Raw genomic sequence first — 20,539 nt, forward strand, 5'->3', positions numbered from 1 at the left:
TTGAGCACTGTCCTGTTTACTGATCTAAGACTTTCTCTGCCTCACAGCAGCTCCCTCTGAATGGATAGTACCATCCCTTTACCTCTGATATTAGGGGGAAACTTTGCTTCTCCTTTTTAGTTCTCCTGATGGTTGGCATTACCCCAGCCTCCCAGGTCAATGGTTATACATCACTTAATACTGTAGCTTATAAAGGGCCACACAGATGCAGCTCTGGTTTGCCTTGATTTCCAGTGGCCTTGGGAAACTCCAGGACAGGCAGGTATCAACCTGCAATGCTACAACTTATCTTTTGCAAAGGAAATTTAAAAAAATCACAAAATAGGGGCAAGGCCTGCTCCCCTCTTATTTTGGTAGTTCTAATTACAAGTGTTCATTGGTGCATTCCTTTGCAACCCCCTTGTATTTTGTTAGGTGCCTTTGTAAAACATACCTCAGTTTTTGGCCCCAAAGATAGTGACCCCACTGTAGCCCTGCTGATTGTACCACTCAGAGGTAGTAAGTGGGTTGTATCTCTTCCTTTCTGCCAATGTCTGAAGCAACTTGGCTTAAGTGCTTCTGCATGAGGGTGTCTGGATTACAGAGCTTTTTATCTGCTTCAAGAGAAGAAAATATTACCTGAGGCAGTCTTTTCATCTGAAAGCTTTTCGTGGTCTTTCTTGAGAGGGATGCTGTTTTTGTTGGCTTTTACATTAAATCTGGAGCATTTCAGTGTGCTTACTACACAAGGACATTTTCTCCCTGCAGATTTTAAGAGCAGAAGGGGCAACTGTGTTTAATATGATGATCCACACACACTGGCTTTGGGACAACTCATGTTAAATTGTTCTGTTGATTAATTGCTTTCACAGTTAACATTTGGAACCTTAGCTTTAGTCTGAATATGTCTTGCCTTTGACCATTTGCACTCAGGATACTGTAGCCTGCTAGACTGAAGAGCTTTCTCTCATTACATTTTTGTTAACTGTAGTATAGATCACAGTGTAATGAGCAACATGATTGAGTTTGTGGAGTATTTCATTCTAAGGCATGTTTTCTAGTCTTTAATAATTATTATGGGTCTTCCGCTATACTTTCTCCAATTCTCCAATCTTAAAATGTTGTTTTCAAAGTGTGGACACTAGAACTGAACATTCAGTTTCAATATTGATCAAACCAGTACAAAGTTTAGCAATAATTTAACTTCTCTTTCCTACTCGTTTTCCACTCTTCATACACCAAGGATCACATTACGTCTTTGGGCCATGATGCTGTATCAGGAGTTCATGTTCAGCTGCTTTGCCATCATTTTCCTGGGGAATATATCCTTTTAGAGTTACAGCTTTCCAGGATAATCTGAAGTTTGATTTCAGGGTGATTTCTTTTTTTTTTTCTAGGCATATGATTTAGATTTGATTGGATTTAAAAAATATTGTTGGCTTGTGCCCAGTTTTACAGAAGATCCATGTTGCCCAATACCTTATTTACCATCTCCCTCCGAACTTTGTATAAAAATTCAGGTTTATCGATACGTCTTTTCATATTCTTCCTCTGGTTTTTGATTTAAAAAAATTCGAAATATGAAGTTCTTCGGAGGCCAGAAGGAACACAGCCACTGGATGATTATCCATCAAAAAAATCATACTTTAAGGCCAGTTCTAATCTACCTCAAGTGTGCCACATTGATTTCATCTTCATCTGGCTCAGTTATAAGAAGTTGCATCACATCAAATGCTTTTCAGGAATCTAAGTGTGTTGTTTCTACCATGTTACTTTTATCAACCAAACTTGTAATTGCATGCAAAAATCATATTGAACTAGTTTGACAAGGCATCATTGTCACAAATCTGTATCAGCTGACATTACATGTGTCACACTGTTTTTATTAATGAAATCCCATATCAGCCATTAATATATTTTGTCTGGGATTATTGTCGACTTGACAGGCAGATATCCCAGCCATCACATTTGTGGTTTTCAAATGTCACAACATGTGCTTCTGTCCCATCCTGTGGAGTTTCCTTTGTATTCCGAGTCGTATTGAAGGCGACTCTCAATGGCCTTGAGAAGTGTCCTCGCAGCTGCTCTGAAACTCTTCAATACGGTGTATATGAACCTGGTGGTTTTCAAGCATCTGACCTCAGTTGTTGTCATTTAGCATAGTAGTTATTTACTGTTGAAGTGGAAAATATTTCTTCATCAGGCAGTAGGACATCAGCTGTTCTTTTTTTGCTGATATAGAGTGGAAATAGAGATTTTTTTCTTCATTCTTATTAACAATTTTACTGTGCTTATTTGGCAAAAGACCAAGAAAAACTATTGCTAGGTTTCTGTTTATTCTTCGTGTACCTTGAAACCTCTTTTTGAGTCTCCCAAACATTCTGTGAATCCTTTTACTTCCATTATCATTTTCTTTTACTTCCCAGCATCTATTATCTATTTGTTGTTATCAGTTTTCTTATTTTTCCATCTCGTTATGTACTGAGGGTTTCTTACAGCTCCTTCTGCTTCCATTCTTAGTTAGGCTTTGTCACAGCATAGCTTTAAGGGTTTTTTGCTGACCTAGTGAGTTTTTATGATTCTCAGATCTTAGTTATCTTTTACATTTCTCTGTTAAAGCTTTTTCTTCCAGCTGACATGATTCATATTTGGTTTCATTTTTGTGGGCCTTATCCATTGAAAACTGTCTTGGTTTCCTGGCACATAAAATTGTTAATAGGTTATGATCCACCTTTCCCTAAATGGTTCAAAAAGTTTTGTTATGAGATCAATTCCTTTTTATATGTCAAGGTGAGGTTTAATAAAAATTCCTCTTGTTTGCAATGTAATACTCTTTGAGATAGAAATTTCAAGGTCATTTTAATACCAGCAGTCTGAGATCTCCAGTAGTTCAGTTTAACTTCCAGATGGATTAAGTGGTTTTCTTTCCTTCTCCTCAATGGATTATTGGTTGCTATTTAAGGAGCTGGTTGTCTTATTCTCTGGAGTAACTGTTGTACCTGACATCACTTACTATCCCTTCTTGTGCTTTACCTGTTAGTACATTAATCTATAATCATGTAAAATCTTTTGCTTTAGAGTTATCAGAGACTTAGGAACAGGTAGTGGCATTTCAAGCACAGTATCATCTAAGCTACACTATATCCTCTTTTGCCTGTTTGACTTTCCTCAATAAGTCATGAGGAGAGATCTCAATTATTTGTGTCAGATTTCAGTTATACCAGCTAGATACGATTTATGCTTATAAACAACTCATTTCAGATCCTCTTGTTCATTCCTAGCACCATGGTAAGAATTTCTTCCCTTCACATCCATTGGCACCTTCATTAATTTTGTTTTTGATGTTTTAATTTTGCACTAAACATGTACTTTGTTTCCTTTTCCCCTTTTGTTACTGGTTTCAAGTCTTTCTTCGAATGCTCTGCTGGGAATTCTCAAGGCATCTTTAATGATTCCTCTACTGCTGCTGGCAGTTATATTCCTCTGCTCAGCCCCTGCTCTGAATAGCCTACAAGCTTTTGACCTTTGTTTACAGTGCCAGGACACAAGATCAAGGATGAAAGCCTGAGTCAGCTGGTATGTGCCTGGGGCTACAAGCTGGCTCTGGGCAGGCAGGACAAACAAATAGCAGGCACCTTTCTGTCCTTTAGCTTTCATCTATCAGCAGCTCTCTTTTCTAGTAAGAGGTACAAGTAAAGAGGAAACCTTCTCTTCACCTGAAAAATATAATTTCTGTCATGATAAGTCCACTCATCCATAATATCCTCTCTTCTGAGGAAGAAGAAATAGGGAAAGTTCCTCAAGCATAGACCCTTTAAACCACCTGTTTGTGCCAGGAGATTAGTGATTGAGCACAACAGTTCTCTGCAGTGAAGGTGATGGCTGAGGCTGAGACATCCTCACTCCCACCCTTTCTCCTCTCCTGTAATACACCACATGTGCTCCTGATGGTCTATTCAGAAGAGTGAACCCTGCAGTAGGTAGTTCCCATTTGCTTCTCAGCTTCAGATTACAAACTCTTTTTTTTCTCCATTGCACTTATGGGTTTGTTTCGTATGTTGACATCTATCACAGTAAGGCACATGAGAAGCTTTCCATTGGTGATTAGCAGAGCAGAAATGCTAGGACTAAAAAGCAAAGTTCATAGATACTGGTGAGGGAGCTGCACTTAATGAGGAGAAATAGCAGCTTCCTTTCTTGACTTGCTCCAATAAGTACCAGTACATAGTGAAGTCTGGTTCTCCTAGCAGACAGTGTACAATTGGGGGATTCTTAGCTACTGCACACTTGCTTGAGTGAAGATGAGTGTCCCAGGCCACCTCAAAGCACAGTCCTGGATGGTCATTGCATGGCATGGTTTAATATGAATATATAACAGGTGTGATTACATACATAAAGTTTTGAAATCTTTGCACTAACCGTATGAGTTTTCAAGGGTGGCTGCATTTTATATGTCAATAAAATATTTTATTCTTTTAAAATGGCTTTCATGCTTCAAATAAATGGATTAATTGTGAAGGAGTAGATAGGGCAGAGAACTAAGAATCGTTGGTTCATTCCCAGCTGTGCTGCTGGCAAGTCATTTAGGCATCACTTTAGAAAGCACTTTTGATTGTCAATTTTAGGGTGGCCAGACACCCTGGAAGATATCACAGATGTTCCCATCTGGGAACTCCGTAATAAAAGCTCCTCAAATGAGGGGACCATTCTGAGAATCATATCCTTAACCTTTAACTGTATCTGTGGTCAAATCACTGAATCTGTAGCTCAGTAGGATGTGCTAAGACTCAGCAAGCACCAGCATGATCCTTTCCTATATCCCTACAAAATACTGCAGCATTACCTTTTAATCATGTACTTCATGTTAATGGTAACTGAGTTATTTGTCAAGTTTTTTGACTCTGTGAGTCTCCACTGGTTTCTAAACTGTCTGCTGTCCAGCTTTTTTCCTTCTCTCTGATGTAAAGATAGTTGCTCTTTGCAAATGTATCGGTCACTGCATCATGAGATTGTATTATTCAGCAGTGCTCCTCTTTGGAGAAGGGACTGTGGGTTGTCACTTTGGCAGGGTATTTGAAAACAGAGATTCTCTCCGGCAGCTGCTGCTGTTCTGTCTGCAGCGTATTTCTTGCCTGTCAGAAATGCAGCACCAGAGCACTTGCTGTTTATGTCTCACCCATTTGTTCTGTATTTCTTTTTGTTTTGTTTCCTCCTTTACCACAGAACAGCAAAAAAGGCTTAGTAGCCTGGCAGGTATGATGTGAAAGGTCTGCTACCCTCCCACTGCTGCCTCTTCTGGAGCAAAGCTCTGTTAGCTTGTGGGGTACCTTAAGCAAACACACTTCTCAGGAACTCAAAGGAATGAGTTTGCTCTCCCAATGAATGTTTGTCCTGGCTCAGTCTGGGTCACTGAATGTTTGATTTCAGTCTTTTCTCCAAATGCTACATGTTAATATACCTAACCCCTAAATTACTAGTCTGTTCCTCCCAAATCATAAGATTTGCATACATTTTGATTGCTTTAGTTGTCTTCTGCCTTTTGGGCCTTTAAGTTTATTCCCTTGGGGCATATCCTCGTGTTTTTCTTCACAGCCATGAGAGTTAGTCTTGCTTTGGGGTGGGGGTGGGGGGGGTGGAGGGAAGAAAATAAAATCAGTGTTTACATGACTCCACGACCAGGCAGGAATACTTGTGCCAGATCTCAAGAAATATATGATAAAATTGTAGTGTGCAGGTAAGCACATACACTGCCAGCCCCCTTTCCCCAGGCAGTTATATGATCTTGCAATAGATCTGCAAAGTCTCTGCTTTAAAAGACAGTAAGTTGTTTTTTTGTTCATCTTTCCTCCCTCTCACCCCAGAATAACATGGGCCAGTCTGTGATATGCTGCAGGAGCCAAGTGTCATATAGTGCTTACCATATTGCTATTCTTTGATGACTGCCCTGAGGAGGAAAAGGGAAAGGAGGGTGAGAAGAGAGTCACAGAGAGTGCCTAGACACTTTAAATATTACAAATATAAACACAGGGAAGACTATATTTCTCTCTTGTGCCCTGCTACATGGGACCTGGACTAGCAGGGCTCAGTGGAGTCTGCCCTGAGGTCAGGTGCTGACCTGCTCTGACTTCCACCAGGCTCCTTTGGCTGCTACACTGGGAGGGGATCACCCTCTTGGGATGACACTGGGCTGCAGAGGAGTTTACACAGATTTCTCTCCTCTCCTTCCCTCAGTGTAGGTGGTGTAGGAGCAGAGACGTCTCAGCTGTGAGTTTAATGCCTGCCTGCAAGTCCAGACAGAGGTTTCCTGTTGGCTTTCTCTTTCCCAAGGTGTTTCCCCTCATGATCACGAGCTCTTTTGTTCTGTAAACTAGAGATAGCCTGAAACCATCCCATCTGGCTCTTCACAGACTATTTTGCTCCAGCCCAAGCGATCCTTGGTCAGGAGCAGTGAAGTATGTTATGGCACAGCTGGGTCTGCACCTGCTCTCAGTAGATCAAAACAACCACACAGAGGTGCTGGTTGCCCCCTCTTCCCCATGCTTTTGGTCACAGCAATAAAACTCTGCTGCTCTATGATCCCATATTGCCACTGCTCTTGGAAAAAGATGCTTCAGAAGCCACAGGGTTTGTTACCTGATGCAGTCTGGTTATCTGTGCAATCAGGCACCAGGTTCTACATGTGATTTTAAATACGTCAGAGCCTGGTATATACCTCTGCTAACTCTCCTGAAATCATTTGAGCTATGTGGTGGAAAAGTCAGAGTGAAGTTTAGCCATTATTCTCTGAGCTGTAGGGGATTATAGGAAACCTATGGTGAAAGATGTCTGCTTCAGTTTCTCTCTCTGCAAAGATACCCTTGCAGTAGGTATCACATTTGCGGTGTCAGCTGGGCAGCCAAACTGAAAGAGGCTAAATTGGCCTTCTTTGGTTGAGTCCTTTGGACCTGGGAAGGGCTTGTCTAGCAGCACCACATGGGAAGAGCTTGCCCTAATGATATTCTTGCCATCAAACAGATTTTTTCTGTTTCCAAGGCTGTCAGCCCAGCACCTTTGACTAGTTCTAAGTGCACTCCAGAAAATACTTTTGAAAACCCCTTCAAAATGTGTTTAACTAACTGGTGGTTTTCCCCATGGCTATGCCATCCTAGAGAGCTCTCAAGCCTTCGTGTGACAATATTGGAATGTGACTTTATGGTCAGGAGATGGCTGACACAGGCCAGATGCTCTTTTCTTGCTAACTCAGCAAAATGAAATTTTTGCTTATATCATGGCCATGGCAATAGGAAATCAGACCATGATATATCTACCCTGCTGTTTCTGTCTGTTCCAGGTATTTTGAACGTCTTCCTCATAGGTCCATCTGGTAAACAGAGAACCACTTTTCCAGTGATAGGGAATCAAAGAGAAAATCTGACCAGAACCCAGAAATTTGACTATGGAGTGGTCTACAATTACACACTTCTGTTAAAGATGGATTTAATGACCTTCTCTGGCAGTGAATTCCTTAGGTTGCAGAAAATAATGTCTTTTCTAGCCCAGAAGCTCAGGACTTCTATCATTAGCAGTGACAATGATTTCAGATAATCAATGGAGAAAAGCTGTGACCTTTTCCAGAGTTTACATCCTCTCACGTCCAACAGTGTGCTTGCCTTTGGTCTTCAAGGTCATGGAAGAACAGTCTAGTTTCACTTGCTCTTTCCATGCTCTGTTTCTGGAGGCTCAGTAAGAAGTTTAGTAATGGAAATGAGCCAAACACTTTGTCAAAATATAGAGAGCCCTGATCACTAAGCACACAAAAAGACCAAAAGACAGTGCACCTACATTCCTAGAGGGGGAAAATATGTTGCACATGCTAAGCAAGGATTTTATTGAAGCTTTGCCCCATTTTGACCATTTCCAGATATAATTTCTTTTCTTTTCTTTTCCTTTTTTTTTTTTTTTTTTTTTTTTTTAGAGGAGAAAGACTTGAGTTTGACAGTAATTTCAAACCAACCACTCAAACAGAAATCCTTCAAATGCTGAGTTTTGCAAGGCAGAATTGTGTTTGCTCTGGGTACCAACAAACCAATGCTTTGTTATGCATGAGCCTTCCCTCTGCTAACTGCCCCTTTCAGATATCTGCACATTTAATGGCTTTGGGCAATATGGTGATGTGCATGTGGATAAACATCTCCTCTCTCTCTCTCTCCAATGCATGCAGTGATATAACAAGGATTAGGACATGGCAAAATCTTGATGAGGCAGACTGTGAGCTCACAGATGTTTCCTTCTCCACATAGAAGAAGTCCTCAGCAGAGCCTACAGGTTGCTATGCTGCAGCTCTCCAGAGCATAGGAGAGCTTCCGAGCAGCCTGCGCTCCCTTGGTTCCTTGCCAGTTGGTGGTCTTGTGGTGGCTGCTGCCACCCGTGCGTGTCAGCCAGGCAGCAGCCAGGTGTTCCAGAGGGAAGCAGTGCGATCTGGAGTGTCAAGTCTGCGACTGTAGTCGTGTCTTGCTTGCTGTCCTGAATAAATGAGGGAAACCTCCATTTTGTTGAGTACCCTTTAACTGTGATTATCCTGTAAAAGTGCGGGTTTAAGCACAAGGAGAGTGAGATGTTTAATGCTGCGAACAGTCAGGGCTGAAGTACCTCAAATTGTGGATCTGTGAACTGACATACCTCTTCCTTGGCATTCCCCGAAGTAGAACGAAAATAATAGAGCACGTCATACGAAGGTTGTATCCCTTTGCAGGAAGGGTGCAGAGGGCAAGGCTGTTCTGAGCTGCCTTCTCCAGTCAAACACAAGTGCTGAGGTCAGACAGTGCCCAGTACTGTAAGGAAACAAAGCATCTCCAGCATGGTGTAGCACTGGTGGCTGTGATTAGTTGTTTGCCCCCATCTCAATGCAAACTTGCTGTGCAAGACTGACCATGCTGGAGTTTGTAAACAGTAAATTCCACTGGTTAGGGCACAGAGATGAATCAGAAGGGTCGGGTACCAATCGTAACAACCAGGATCCTAGTCAGCCTGGCCAGCACAAGCTGCTGTAACAATAGGGACCTGCTACCTTATAGGATCCTCCATTAGGTAGCAATCTCCGGAAGAAAAGGAGCCTTCAGAGAGTGTATCACTGAGGAATTTTGATGAAGAGTAAGATTGTAGAGTTACTAATTATACAAAAAGAGCAAAAAACAAACAGATCCCCAAACCAAAATCTGCTGCTATTGTCTTACGCAAGTGATGGCTGAGCCTGTCACAAGACCTGTGAAGTAGAGTACCTGAGGGATGCTAGCCCATTCTTGCCTGCATCAAACATTTTCTCAGTAGATTTCCTTCAGTCCAGACACTGAACACAAGTAGCTGTGACACAGTCTGTCTCATCAATTATTTGCCAAGATTTTTCCTTTAAAGGGTGGAGTATGGTGATGTGGTGAAATGCTGGGATAAGATAAGAATCTCCCATTTTCATTTCCAGATCCAGTGCCGGACAGACTAGTTCCTGATAAAGTAGATTCGGCACTCACACAGGACAAGCCAGTTCAGGAGACAGCTCCAAGCGAGAAAAGAACAATGGAGGAGAAGAGAAGAACTGTCAAGAGCCCTCAGCACATGGCTGATACCTCCGTTGATGATATTGGCATTCCACTCAGGGTAAGACAACACTGGGCATGTGGTCAATGCACAAAACCTGGGCCAGATTTTGCCTGCCTTTAGACTTAGGGAATTCACTAAAGCTCCAGAGACTGCAGAGATTTAGGAGAAGATAGAATTCTAAATCTCACATATTCTATTATAAACTCTTCCCTTCGATGATCTGTTTCAACTGCTCTAGGTGAAAAAAATTAAAAAATGAGTTTCTCTTTTCATAATATTTGAGGATTTTGTTTTCCGCTCTTCTGTTTCATTCACTGCTAACAGCTAAGGCAGAGATTCATCTCACATTATTCTAACCATCTGAAAGGGAGATATCTCTTCTAAGCTACTTATTTAAGTTATGATTGAGGGAATTAAAAGGAAAAGAACGATTCACCCTCTCTTAACATTAGTGCCTGGAATGACTTGAAAACTGAATCTTTCTGACTCTCTGTTGAATATAGAGGAAATCAGTATGTAGGACCAATCGAGGCAATGTATCTACTTTTAGATGAATAAAATCAAGTCAGATTAAGTCCACTCTAAAGCTAATCAGCTTCATTTCTTCCACAAAACAGAATAGTATCAGGTTTGCTGAGTCTCTGTTCCACACTAGCCTGGTGTCAGCAAAATCCTCTCCTGTGAGATCTGGCCTGACTTCTTATAAGTTTGTGCACAATAATTAACTGAAAAACAAAACTGAAAAAAGGTCTGTATTCAGCCAGTGTAACTGGCGCCTAAGTGTCTGCGTCAGTAGCATGTCTGAAACCCTAAAAACAGTCAATAAGAAACCTTATGCACACAGATTCAAGTCAAGGCTAGATGGTCAGATGTGTATAGTCTTAGCAATGACTGCAACCCCAAATGTCCCAGGAGTTTGGCATATGGAATTAGGATAAAATTGTGCTTCATATGTCATTAAGTTACTATGGAAAACCTTCCACACAATCTACAGTTCCACACAGGTTATCACAGATAACCTGTGTTAGAACTTGCTCCTTGAAAAACTTGCAGAGTAACTTGAGTCAGGCATTTAGCTTCATTGAATATGAGACATCTGAGTGAAATTACTCATATTTTAACTATCAATTAAGTAGTAATTGCTGAAAGATTCCTAAAAACTTTGAAAGGCTGGCAGAATTCACATTTGTGAATATTTATGTGTGTATTTATTTTTCCAATAGAATACAGAGAGATCGAAGGACTGGTACAAGACAATGTTCAAACAGATCCACAAGCTAAACAGAGGTACTGTAACACAGATTTTTTTATTTGCTTTAAAAGGTCACCTTGATAACATTTTGTTTCATACACATGAAGAATTGTACTGGATGTTAAATAACAGCATTTTATATATTAACTAGTGACTGCTCTGGAGCACACAACCCAACTAATGTGTTTAAAATCTCTAAAGTCAAAGGTGAGAAACGAGTAAAATTCAAAGAAAAGTATGAATTGTTCTGAGAGGTGAACTGCAGTGCCCTCATGAAATCAAGAATACTATTTGAGATGCAAAATCAGAAAGTTGCTAAAAATTCTGTACTTAGAGAAAACAGATCTCTGAACTCTGGTGTTGGCAAGTAAAAAAAACAAAAAACAACCTCCTTCCACTTTTAAATGATAGCAGGTTATCACCAAAACTGTTCTGTGCACAAAAGAAAAATATTTACATTATAAAACTTTAGTACCTACCTAATAAAGCTTGATTTGAGGCTCACTGAAACCAGTGGAAAGATTCCCGTTGATTTCAGTGGGTTCAGGATCAGAATTCTGCTTTTCAAAACCCCAAATTTTCTGCTTTAAAAACCCAAAATTATGGTGAACACTTGCAAACTTTGTAGTGGTGCATTGTCGGGGAATCCGCTACTTCGTGGCACTTCTGTACCTGCTTGTCTGGTACGTTCCCGTTCTTCTGTGTGAGAAATGGCTGCAGTAGCGTTTGCAGATGGAACCCTCCAAACAGCCTGAGGAACAAGCAAATGCCATTCAGAACCGCGCTTATAAAATGAAGCATAGAGCATGCAAAACTTGAGCTGTATTTGCTGCTGCAGGTGCTGTCATGATGAGCTTTGTGCATATTTAGGCACTGCATTGTATTGGATGGAATGGGAATGAGTTAAACTGTGTTTCCTAATCCCAGTGCTCCCTAACAGAGGTTCTTCTTCAGCTCAGTTAGAGCTCACACTTTAGGGAGGAGAATGAGTTCAGTCCCTACTGCTTCCAGGATCTCCCACAAGGCCCAGGAGTGCAAGGCAGCAACAAGCAAGGAGACATCTGGGCCATGTCATGCTGTAACATCAGCAAGAAAGAGACCATTCTGCAGCTTGCGTGGATTCTTGTCTCATCCTTTTTCCCCTTTAAACATTTCCTCTCTGTTCTTTTTTCAAATCGTGTTCCTCTGCTTAGACACTCCTGAAGAAAATCCTTATTGCCCTACGTACGTATTTCCTGAACTTCCTGAAATCCAGCAAAAACCTGAAGGTACCAGAAGCTTAGTCAGAGTATCTGTTGTCTTGTGCTTTGAGTTAACTGTACTATAGCACCATAGTATTAACTAGATTCAGGTTCTAGATTTCCATTATCCATTTGTTACACTGACTGGGAATTCAGTTACCCCAGTATATCTTCTTGTATGATGTATAAAATAATTAAATCCTTCTAATCCATTAATCTGTTTTAAAGTATGATGCCATTTACTCTAGTATGATTAAAGTAGACAGTAAAATCATATGGTGATAGGATATTGGGGGATGAAACAGTACCTCCACTTCACTGTGGATAGTCTCAAAATCCACTGCTTTTCTCTGCTGCAGAAGACAATCCTTATTCTCCTACATACCAGTTTCCTGCGTCCACTCCTAGTCCTATCTCTGAAGGTAATAATTAAGGACCATATATACTTTTCTGCGCAAATGCTGCCTTGTCCATTTATTTTCTTCCTGGAGTTTTTTCTAGTTGCTGAGCGTTATGCTGCCTCCTAATGATTTGCTGCACTCTAAGCATTGCCTTGACTGTGTGATGCCTTTCTGGCTTTGCAGTGCTCCTCTGGCTTTTTAACTAGACTTTGACTAATGCTACAGTCCTGGAATTTGCTTGGTTTTGTGTGCTTAATCAGTTGTATTTAGCCATGTGTATGCAGTGATTACTTAACGTGCCTACAATGCTGACTTACAGATAAAGACATGGTTTAACCGAGATTTCTCCTGCCTCTCTTTTGGATCAATACGTTTCTTTAATTATTCACTTTTGGTTTTGAATATTAACATAGAATTAGGGCCAGACCCAAAATGCCACAGAAGTCTGTTGGAGAAATGGTCGCTTGCTTCAGTGGGTTTTGGATCAGTCCCTCAATGTTATCTTTTAGAATAAATGTAGCTTGGTAACATACATTCAGGGTTGGCCTTAGGTGCGCTGCCATATCTAGGCAAGGACAGAATTTGACAGTCTCATCAGCCCACCTGATTTACAACCTGGAATAACACCATCTTTCTTTCACCTTACCCTCCTCATGTGCTCAGCAGATTCTTTTAAACTTCAAGTACAATCCAGAATCTTTTGCATTCATGTTTCAGGGACAGTGAAGAAGTATCTACTGCAATGATAATCCTATAACTGTGTGTAGATGTGCGTATGCATGAAAACACTTGCATATGAGAAACACTGGACTCTGCTGCACACATTGGACAGACAGAAGCTTCCTGTTTGGGAAGCTGCTTTTGGTGTTTTGGTACTGCTTTTGATACTACAATTTATGAACTTGCCTACTTAGCCTGTGCCTCAAGCCATCCCTGGTGAGACTATTAATTAACTGTTTCAGTGCTTATGTTAAACATCTGGTGGGTACTGTGAAGGAAAACATACAATGTGGATTCCAGCTGAGATGCTCAAGAAGAGTAGGAGACGTGAGGTGCATTTCACTGTTAAAATGAATGTGTAATGGTTTTATACAGATATCTAAGATATTTGCTCATTTCTTAGTGAAACCTGAAGGTGAAGTGTCCTGCCCTGCAAATCACAGATGCAATGTAAATTATTTTCAGTTGGCAAAATGGTATGTGGGTATGGATGTGAGAGAGACAAAAAGCCTCAGTAACTGTTTGATAAAGAAGTTGCTTACAATGATTCAATTTTCTTGTTCATAATGAAGTTTTAGAATCCATTTTACTCTTGTCTGAACTAATGTAGTTTGCAATAAACCAATGATGTTAGTGCATTAGGAGTCTGGTTTCCCATAAATATCTACTGTGCATTTACAAATGTGCAGATGCAAGTGATATGTTGTTTTTAGCTATTTGAAATTTTATTGGACCAAACACTTGTTCTTTATTCTCACTACATTGGGAAATGTTTTACTCTCTAGTATCTGCTTGGATTCTTTCCTTGATAAGGAATCCAGAATACTTGATGATGTAGATGGGTTGGAGTCCATGTTTAATGTTTTGAAAACCTTTCAAAGCCGTGCATTCAATCACAAAGTGTTTGTACAGAGATGGGCTCAAGTTTCAAATTTCATACAATCCAAATGTCAGAGGTTTTTTTGCTTTGGATTGATACATAGGATCTCCTAGAAACATTAATATTTGGATTTCTCTCTAAAATATCTGTAGAGTCTAAGAATATTGAGATTTGGGCCAACCCTTAAAAAATGACATTTTTGCAGATTCTCTAGGAGCTGCAAGGGAACTGCCTCTCCTCACAAAGGGAATCAAATTTAGAAACTATGAATTTGTGATTCCCAACTCCATTGAGGAAGGTCTCACAGATGGAATGCAAGTCTGAGAGCTAGGATGTCTTTTTAATGATCATCTCTGATTTACTCTTCAATCTTTATTGGGTCATTCCATATTTCTGTGTTTCAGTACTCCCTGCTGTAAAATAGGAAGAAATATAAGCACTCTTGTTCATAAGATACTTGACGGGACAAAACATTATATATGTTCTCCTTGTTATTGCAGATATTAGGATATTTGAAATTGGAAACTAACACTTAACCTAAAGTGCATTTTTTTTCCTATATGATACCCTTGTCTGAATGATGAGCTATAATGAATATAGACATTTTCCTTCAAGTAAGTAAATCAATTTTTTCATTTTTCACCAGCACTAAAAAGTACTGTGAGACGTGAATGGCTGTGAAGATAGTTTTAGACTTTTGTTCATCTGTATTTGTAGGATCGTACCCCATTTGTAGAGACAGTTTTGTGATATACCAAATACTATACTATCTGGGAAAAAAAATCTTTTATACAGGAATACCAGTCAACTTTCTGAACAATTCAGTGTAATAACATTAAATATGTAATTGTTTGTTTTCTGTCATTTGGGTCTAAAATGTGGAAATTGGCCTGAAAATAGACCTTTACTATTATTTAGTCTGAAGACTATCATAAGCACAACAGAGTCAATAACCATGTGTTTGGAACTTAAACCTTCCAATTCTTTCAGCAAGAGAATTCAGCAGAGGGTTAAGAGAAATTAAGACTTCTTTGAGCTTTTTTGAAAGGCTTGTTTCAAGTCATGAGTGTAAGTTCAGGTTAGCTGTATTATCCCAAGTAGTCGTTCCAGCAGAGGAGAGTGGGTGCAATAGCTCATTGATGTCCTTCAGAGAGAAGTAGTGAATTTTTTCAGTGATTGATTGACATCACTAAGTTCATGTAACATTTCTTTACTCTGTTTTTTCCTTCAGATTTCTTTATCTGTTTTGTTTTTCTGTCTTTTTATGCCTGGAACTTTTAGTTGTTTCTTCACAGAGATGTTCACAGTTCTCTTTGCAGCCTTGGATGAAGTCACAAATCTCTCTGGCCATCATCTGTGAAGTGGGGGTGGTAATGCTGCCAACCTGCCACCCTGCTTTGGGGCATGCCTGCCTTGTGCAATGCAGTACCATGTTAGCTTTGAATGAGATAGTAAATAATTCTATAGCACAAGGCATCAGTTGAATCTTGGAAACAATATAGCTTGTTAATGCAGTGCAACACTTTCACTATCAGTGAAGGAAAGTTAATTAACTTGGAGTCCAGGCCACATCACTCAGTTACACTTGTGTCATTGCTAGCTGTTTTTGAGCTGCTTGAGTATCACTATTGCATTCTGTAGACATATCTTTCCTATTTAAAATGTAAGCTCTTCAGAACAAGAACAGTCTCTTGGTGCAAGTATTCATGTGTCTTTCATGCCAGGAACATTATCTGCACTTAAAAGAGAATCTGAGTGGGTGAACATATTTAGTACAGGGAAGAAGGCCCAGTGATTATCATATGTGATTGGGAACAGGACTCCTCAGCTCTATTACTGTGTCTAGCACCTAGTAGGTTATTTTAGGCATGTACTTTGGCTTTTAGGTACTCAGTTTATCTTTCAGCTTTTGATAAAGCAGATCTAATAACACTTGCTGCAGGGGAGTTTTGTGATAAAAAGCGATTGTCTTTTAAAGTGCTTTGAGAGCCCAGGGAAAGGTGTTAGTGCAAGTACTACATGAATATTTATGTGTAATCTAAGAATTATTTTTAAATACAATTTAAACCTCATTCAGATTTTCTCTTTTAGGATCCTCTCTCTGTTGTAAGTATTGAATATATTTCTCTGAATTTATGGCCAATGAATTAGCAGAAGAAACAAGAAAAGTCTCTGGTGTTCCTTCTTTGGGGCTTTTTCAGCTCACTTGCAAAATGCTTTTGTCTTTCAGATGAAGATTCTGATTCATATTCTCCTCGTTATTCCTATTCTGAGGACAGTAAGTAATTCACATTTCTTGTGCAATGTCTCAAACAGAAAGGGTACATAAAGAATGTTTTTATCAGCCTCCTATCCAATTCACCTACATTTCTATGTTTAACTTATTCTGCAGCAAGAACCCAGCCTTCAGTTCCCCGCTCCAGGAGTGAGATGGACAATATCGACTCAGAGAAGGTTGTTAAGAGGTCTGCTACTTTGCCACTGCCAACCCGTACTTCATCGCTGAAATCAAGCCCAGAAAGGTGATGTGAATCAAGATCTATTTGGATCGGTATTGGAAGAATCTCTTCAAGCTGTGAATTGGGAAGGGGACAAAGATGCAAAATCTAGGTTCACAATTCAAGCTGAACTTTTGGGGGGGATGTAGAAATATAATTGTAACTACAACTCTTGTAGCAGGCACTAGTGAGCTCCTTCATTGTCACAGCCCGAACCCCTGTTGTGTCAGTCTTTTTCACCAGGCATCACCCCCTCTGTCACGTAGCTCGTTTCCTGCCTGGGGTGAGCAGTGTTCCCTGTGTGTCATGTCTGTACAGTGCCTCCCACAGTGGAAGCTCTTGGCTCAGTGTGGCACCATGAAGGCACCTCAGAATACAAGCAAATAGCAATAATTATGGATAAGGAGAATTTGGGTTTAGCTTGAGCCTTGGTAAAAGTTTTTTTTCCATTGTCCATCCTTGAGAACCACCCACGTAGACTTTATTGGAAGTAGGTTCTAGTTAGCTGTATTAATTCTTATCTTTCAGGTTGACTTCCCTCCTGTTTTTTTGCTTTGTTTGTTACCATGTATTTTAAACTTCTTTGTAGCAGTAATGAATGCATTTACCAAATGGAGGGAAAGCAGAATAGCAATGAATATTTTATGTACTGCTCAATTCTCCTAGCTTTTAAGCTACTCTTCCCTTCTTCTTCAATTTCCACCTCCTCTTACGTGTTGCACTTATTGCCTCAAATGAAGAATGCTGTACTTTGAGATTGTCAATTCAGTGAGCATCTTGGGCCACCAGATTAGGAGACCAAGTTCACTGACAGAACAGCTCTTCCTTGCACAGCAATTGAAGTCATAGTACCCTGGCCCTCTGAGAAAACTCTTGTGAGTGAAAGGATTAGAATAATTAGTTTTTCCTGTTATTTAGTGATAAAACAACAATGTTTCACCAGGGAGATGTTGGAATCTTATGCAGTCAAGTTAGTTCTAAGCAGCAGAAGTTTACCTCCTTGAAGTCCCTACAGTGTTTGTGGGCCAGTCAGGTTGGCTGTCATCTTGCCTTACTTAAAAAAACAATTAGTCATCTGTGTCTCTCCAAAGCCAGTGGAGAAGGCTGGGCATCTCACTGGGCAGTTCCCATCCTATACCAGGTCAGTAGGGTAAATGGGAGAAAGCCTGGGGTAGCAGTTCAGGTTAGATGCCTCACTTTGGGATGGTGAATCTAGGTGAGGTAGATCCAAACGCCAGTGCCAATCAAGGGGAACGTATTAACAGCAAGTTCAGAATTAGTTGCCAGCATGGGTATAGGCAAGGTTAAATGACCTGATTTCTAGTCTTTTTTCACAGGCATTGATTATCCTGCACAACATGTTTGAATATACTACTTTTCAGGGAGGAACTGGACATTATAGGATGTGGATCCTGAATGTTTTATGACTAATACTGTCTGAATAGTGCCCGTGTGGGGACACAGCACGAAATTATACCTGTTTGGATTTAGTGGAATGTTCTTAGCCATTTTTATGTATACAAGTCTGAGCTAATTGGTTCATGTCTCCAGTAAAGACCACCTCTTGGACCTCGCCCAGCGTTAGAAAGTCAGGAGTGCCTCCAGAGTCTAGATCAGTTCCAGCTGCTTCTCAGTACTCAAGTAATCAGTGGCTTGGCCAAAATGAAGAAGTTTAACCTGGGTTCAGCTCAAAGTTTGGACATGTTGGCATTTGTGAGCTTAGCTGAAGCCTATCGCCAAGCTGTTTTCAACAGTGAAATGTACAGAGGTTTGGTAGTTTGTTAAGGGTCCTTGGAGGAACTCCTCTCTGTCTCTTTCCGTGGTTTCATCAGCTGAGCCTTGTCAAAGTCTGCCTGCTATAAATGAACAAATATATGCCCAGAGCCCTATCTGACCCGTTCCTCTTGCAGCAGGCTTCCTTCCTAGATGAAAAAAAGTTCCCTGATTAAATCAGGATTAACAGGGGAAGGCGCCTGTCAGAGGAAAGTGCTTGTCTCCATGGAAACCACCGTGTTTTAGGCTAATTGTTTTTGTCTTTCCTCAGGAATGACTGGGAGCCTCCCGACAAGAAGGTGAACACTAGAAAATATCGTGCAGAGCCCAGGAGCATTTATGACTATCAGCCAGGAAAGTCCTCGGTTCTGAACAATGAAAAGATGGTAATGTTTGTCTTATCCTAGTCTGTGGCTTGATCCTGTGATTGTAGTGCACTCCCCAAGAGCTTGTCCAGTTCCATTCCAATTGGATTCCTTACACTTATGTTGCTGTGTATTTCCTGTGTATTTTGTTTTGAAACTGTTTTGCATAACTTTTAACATTGTTATTCTCTATAAAGCAAGGTCCAGGGGGACTGGGAGGCTTGTTTCTTTTTGGATGTGTTGTTTTCTCTGTTAAGTATGGGTCACTAACCCTGGTTTTTAATCCATGTTTAACACTGTGACCTGTTCAGCAGCTGGTTTGCCAGCTGTACTTTTTCTAGGGCACAGCATTAGTTGATGTAGTAGGAAGGCATTATGCAATGAAGTAGGCGGGTTCAGTTTCTATTTCTATTCCTCTTACGCCATTGATTTTAAATACATAATAACTATTTTTTTAAGTGCCTGTATTGTGCCCCTGGGGATACCTGCTGAGGTGCTTTAGGAGATGCAATTTCCCCTCAGCTGCCCTGTTCCTCTGCTGGAGCTCACTACTTCTATGGCAGGACTGGAGGAATCGAATATGATTCCACAGCTCCACAGCTACTGTGATACATAACTTGGAGTATTAACTGAGCTGGCACTAATTCCAGTTTGAATTAATAAGTAGTGCTGTGAATTGTGACAGCTAGGGGACATACAAAAGTCCCATTCTGCAGGCTTGGCTGAGGATGCTTGGCAAGAGGCAGAGCAGAGAGGTGGTGCTAACCTCATCAGCCAGTCCTGCATAAGTCACCAGAGCTCACTGAATAACCAGCTTGGTACCTGAAAATGTAATTGTTCTATATGGACATTAATTTGGCGGATTCAATCTGAAGTGCTAGCTGACTGTGAGATTCAGAGTACAAACCGGACTCTATGCATTAACAGCTCAGATGTTGATCTGTTCATGGAGTAGTAGAGGAGTGGTCCTGAAAAATGTGACATGGATTTTATGCTGAACACAAGAGTAAACAGAAAGTTAAATCAGTAGAAATATAGAATCAAGTCTGATCTGGGACATGGTGTTTGTGCTTAGTGTTTTAGTGGGTTTTCTTTTCCTCCAAGTAACAACCAAAGTCCATCACTTTTTAAAGATCATGAAACCAAATTCCTTTCACACCTGTGTCACTTCATGGACTTTAAAAAGTCACTCCTAATCAGAGCATGATCCATTGCCCATTGAAATGAGCAGTAGTTCTCTCTTGAGTTCACTGGGCATTGGCTCAGCCCAGTAGAGAAGTGGCAGTGAGGAGTGGTTTCAGCACAGTATCACAGCTCCAGTCCTGCCGTCCATCCTGGAGCAAGATTTCTGATGATTTCAATGGCAATTTTGTCTCCCAGAAAACAGACAGGATTAAACCGTATGGCAAAAGGCCTGCTTCATCAGTACACTCAAGCCTTTTTGAAAGGTCTGACATAACTAATGGTACTGTTCACATGTTCAGACTTCATCAGATGCTTAATTGAGCTGTTGAATAAGCATCTAAAAGCCACAAGCAGGACCATGACCAGTATAGTTGAGAAAAGTCCTACAGAGCTCATCAAAGATAAGAGGATGCAATAGCTCTGTTACTTCCAGTGTTATGTTATGAGCTTTAATTCCAAATCATAGATCACAGACATGGAAGAAAGGTCTGGAAATAGTGGCTTCATGGTCTCTCTCAATACCGTTAAATACCACAGTAATACAGTGCGTAATGACTAGTACTTGCTTCGTGTTTCTGAGGAGGTTCTATGAGCTGTGAGAGATTCATGGATATCTCTTGGCAATCACACGCAGAGCTGTGACTATCAGGAGCCTGATTCAAAACTAGAGCA

General features: G+C 40.5%; 1 protein-coding gene across 23 annotated transcripts in view; it reads left to right on the forward strand.

Moving 5' to 3' along the window:
• Positions 1-20,539, forward strand: part of LOC112980249 (sorbin and SH3 domain-containing protein 1) — a 182,122-nt gene that overhangs the window by 125,338 nt on the left and 36,245 nt on the right. For 17 of the 23 annotated variants that reach the window (XM_064513902.1, XM_064513893.1, XM_064513898.1 and 14 more), the window contains 8 exons: positions 5,203-5,232; positions 9,434-9,609; positions 10,776-10,839; positions 11,998-12,072; positions 12,405-12,467; positions 16,277-16,324; positions 16,439-16,568; positions 18,589-18,703. In XM_064513902.1, coding sequence (XP_064369972.1) covers positions 5,203-5,232; positions 9,434-9,609; positions 10,776-10,839; positions 11,998-12,072; positions 12,405-12,467; positions 16,277-16,324; positions 16,439-16,568; positions 18,589-18,703 — 701 coding nt within the window. The remainder of the gene's footprint in view (positions 1-5,202; positions 5,233-9,433; positions 9,610-10,775; positions 10,840-11,997; positions 12,073-12,404; positions 12,468-16,276; positions 16,325-16,438; positions 16,569-18,588; positions 18,704-20,539) is intronic. The other 6 variants (XM_064513897.1, XM_064513906.1, XM_064513908.1 and 3 more) reach the window with 3 other exon arrangements.

Source organism: Dromaius novaehollandiae, chromosome 6, assembly GCF_036370855.1.
Source record: "Dromaius novaehollandiae isolate bDroNov1 chromosome 6, bDroNov1.hap1, whole genome shotgun sequence".
NCBI lineage: Eukaryota > Metazoa > Chordata > Aves > Casuariiformes > Dromaiidae > Dromaius > Dromaius novaehollandiae.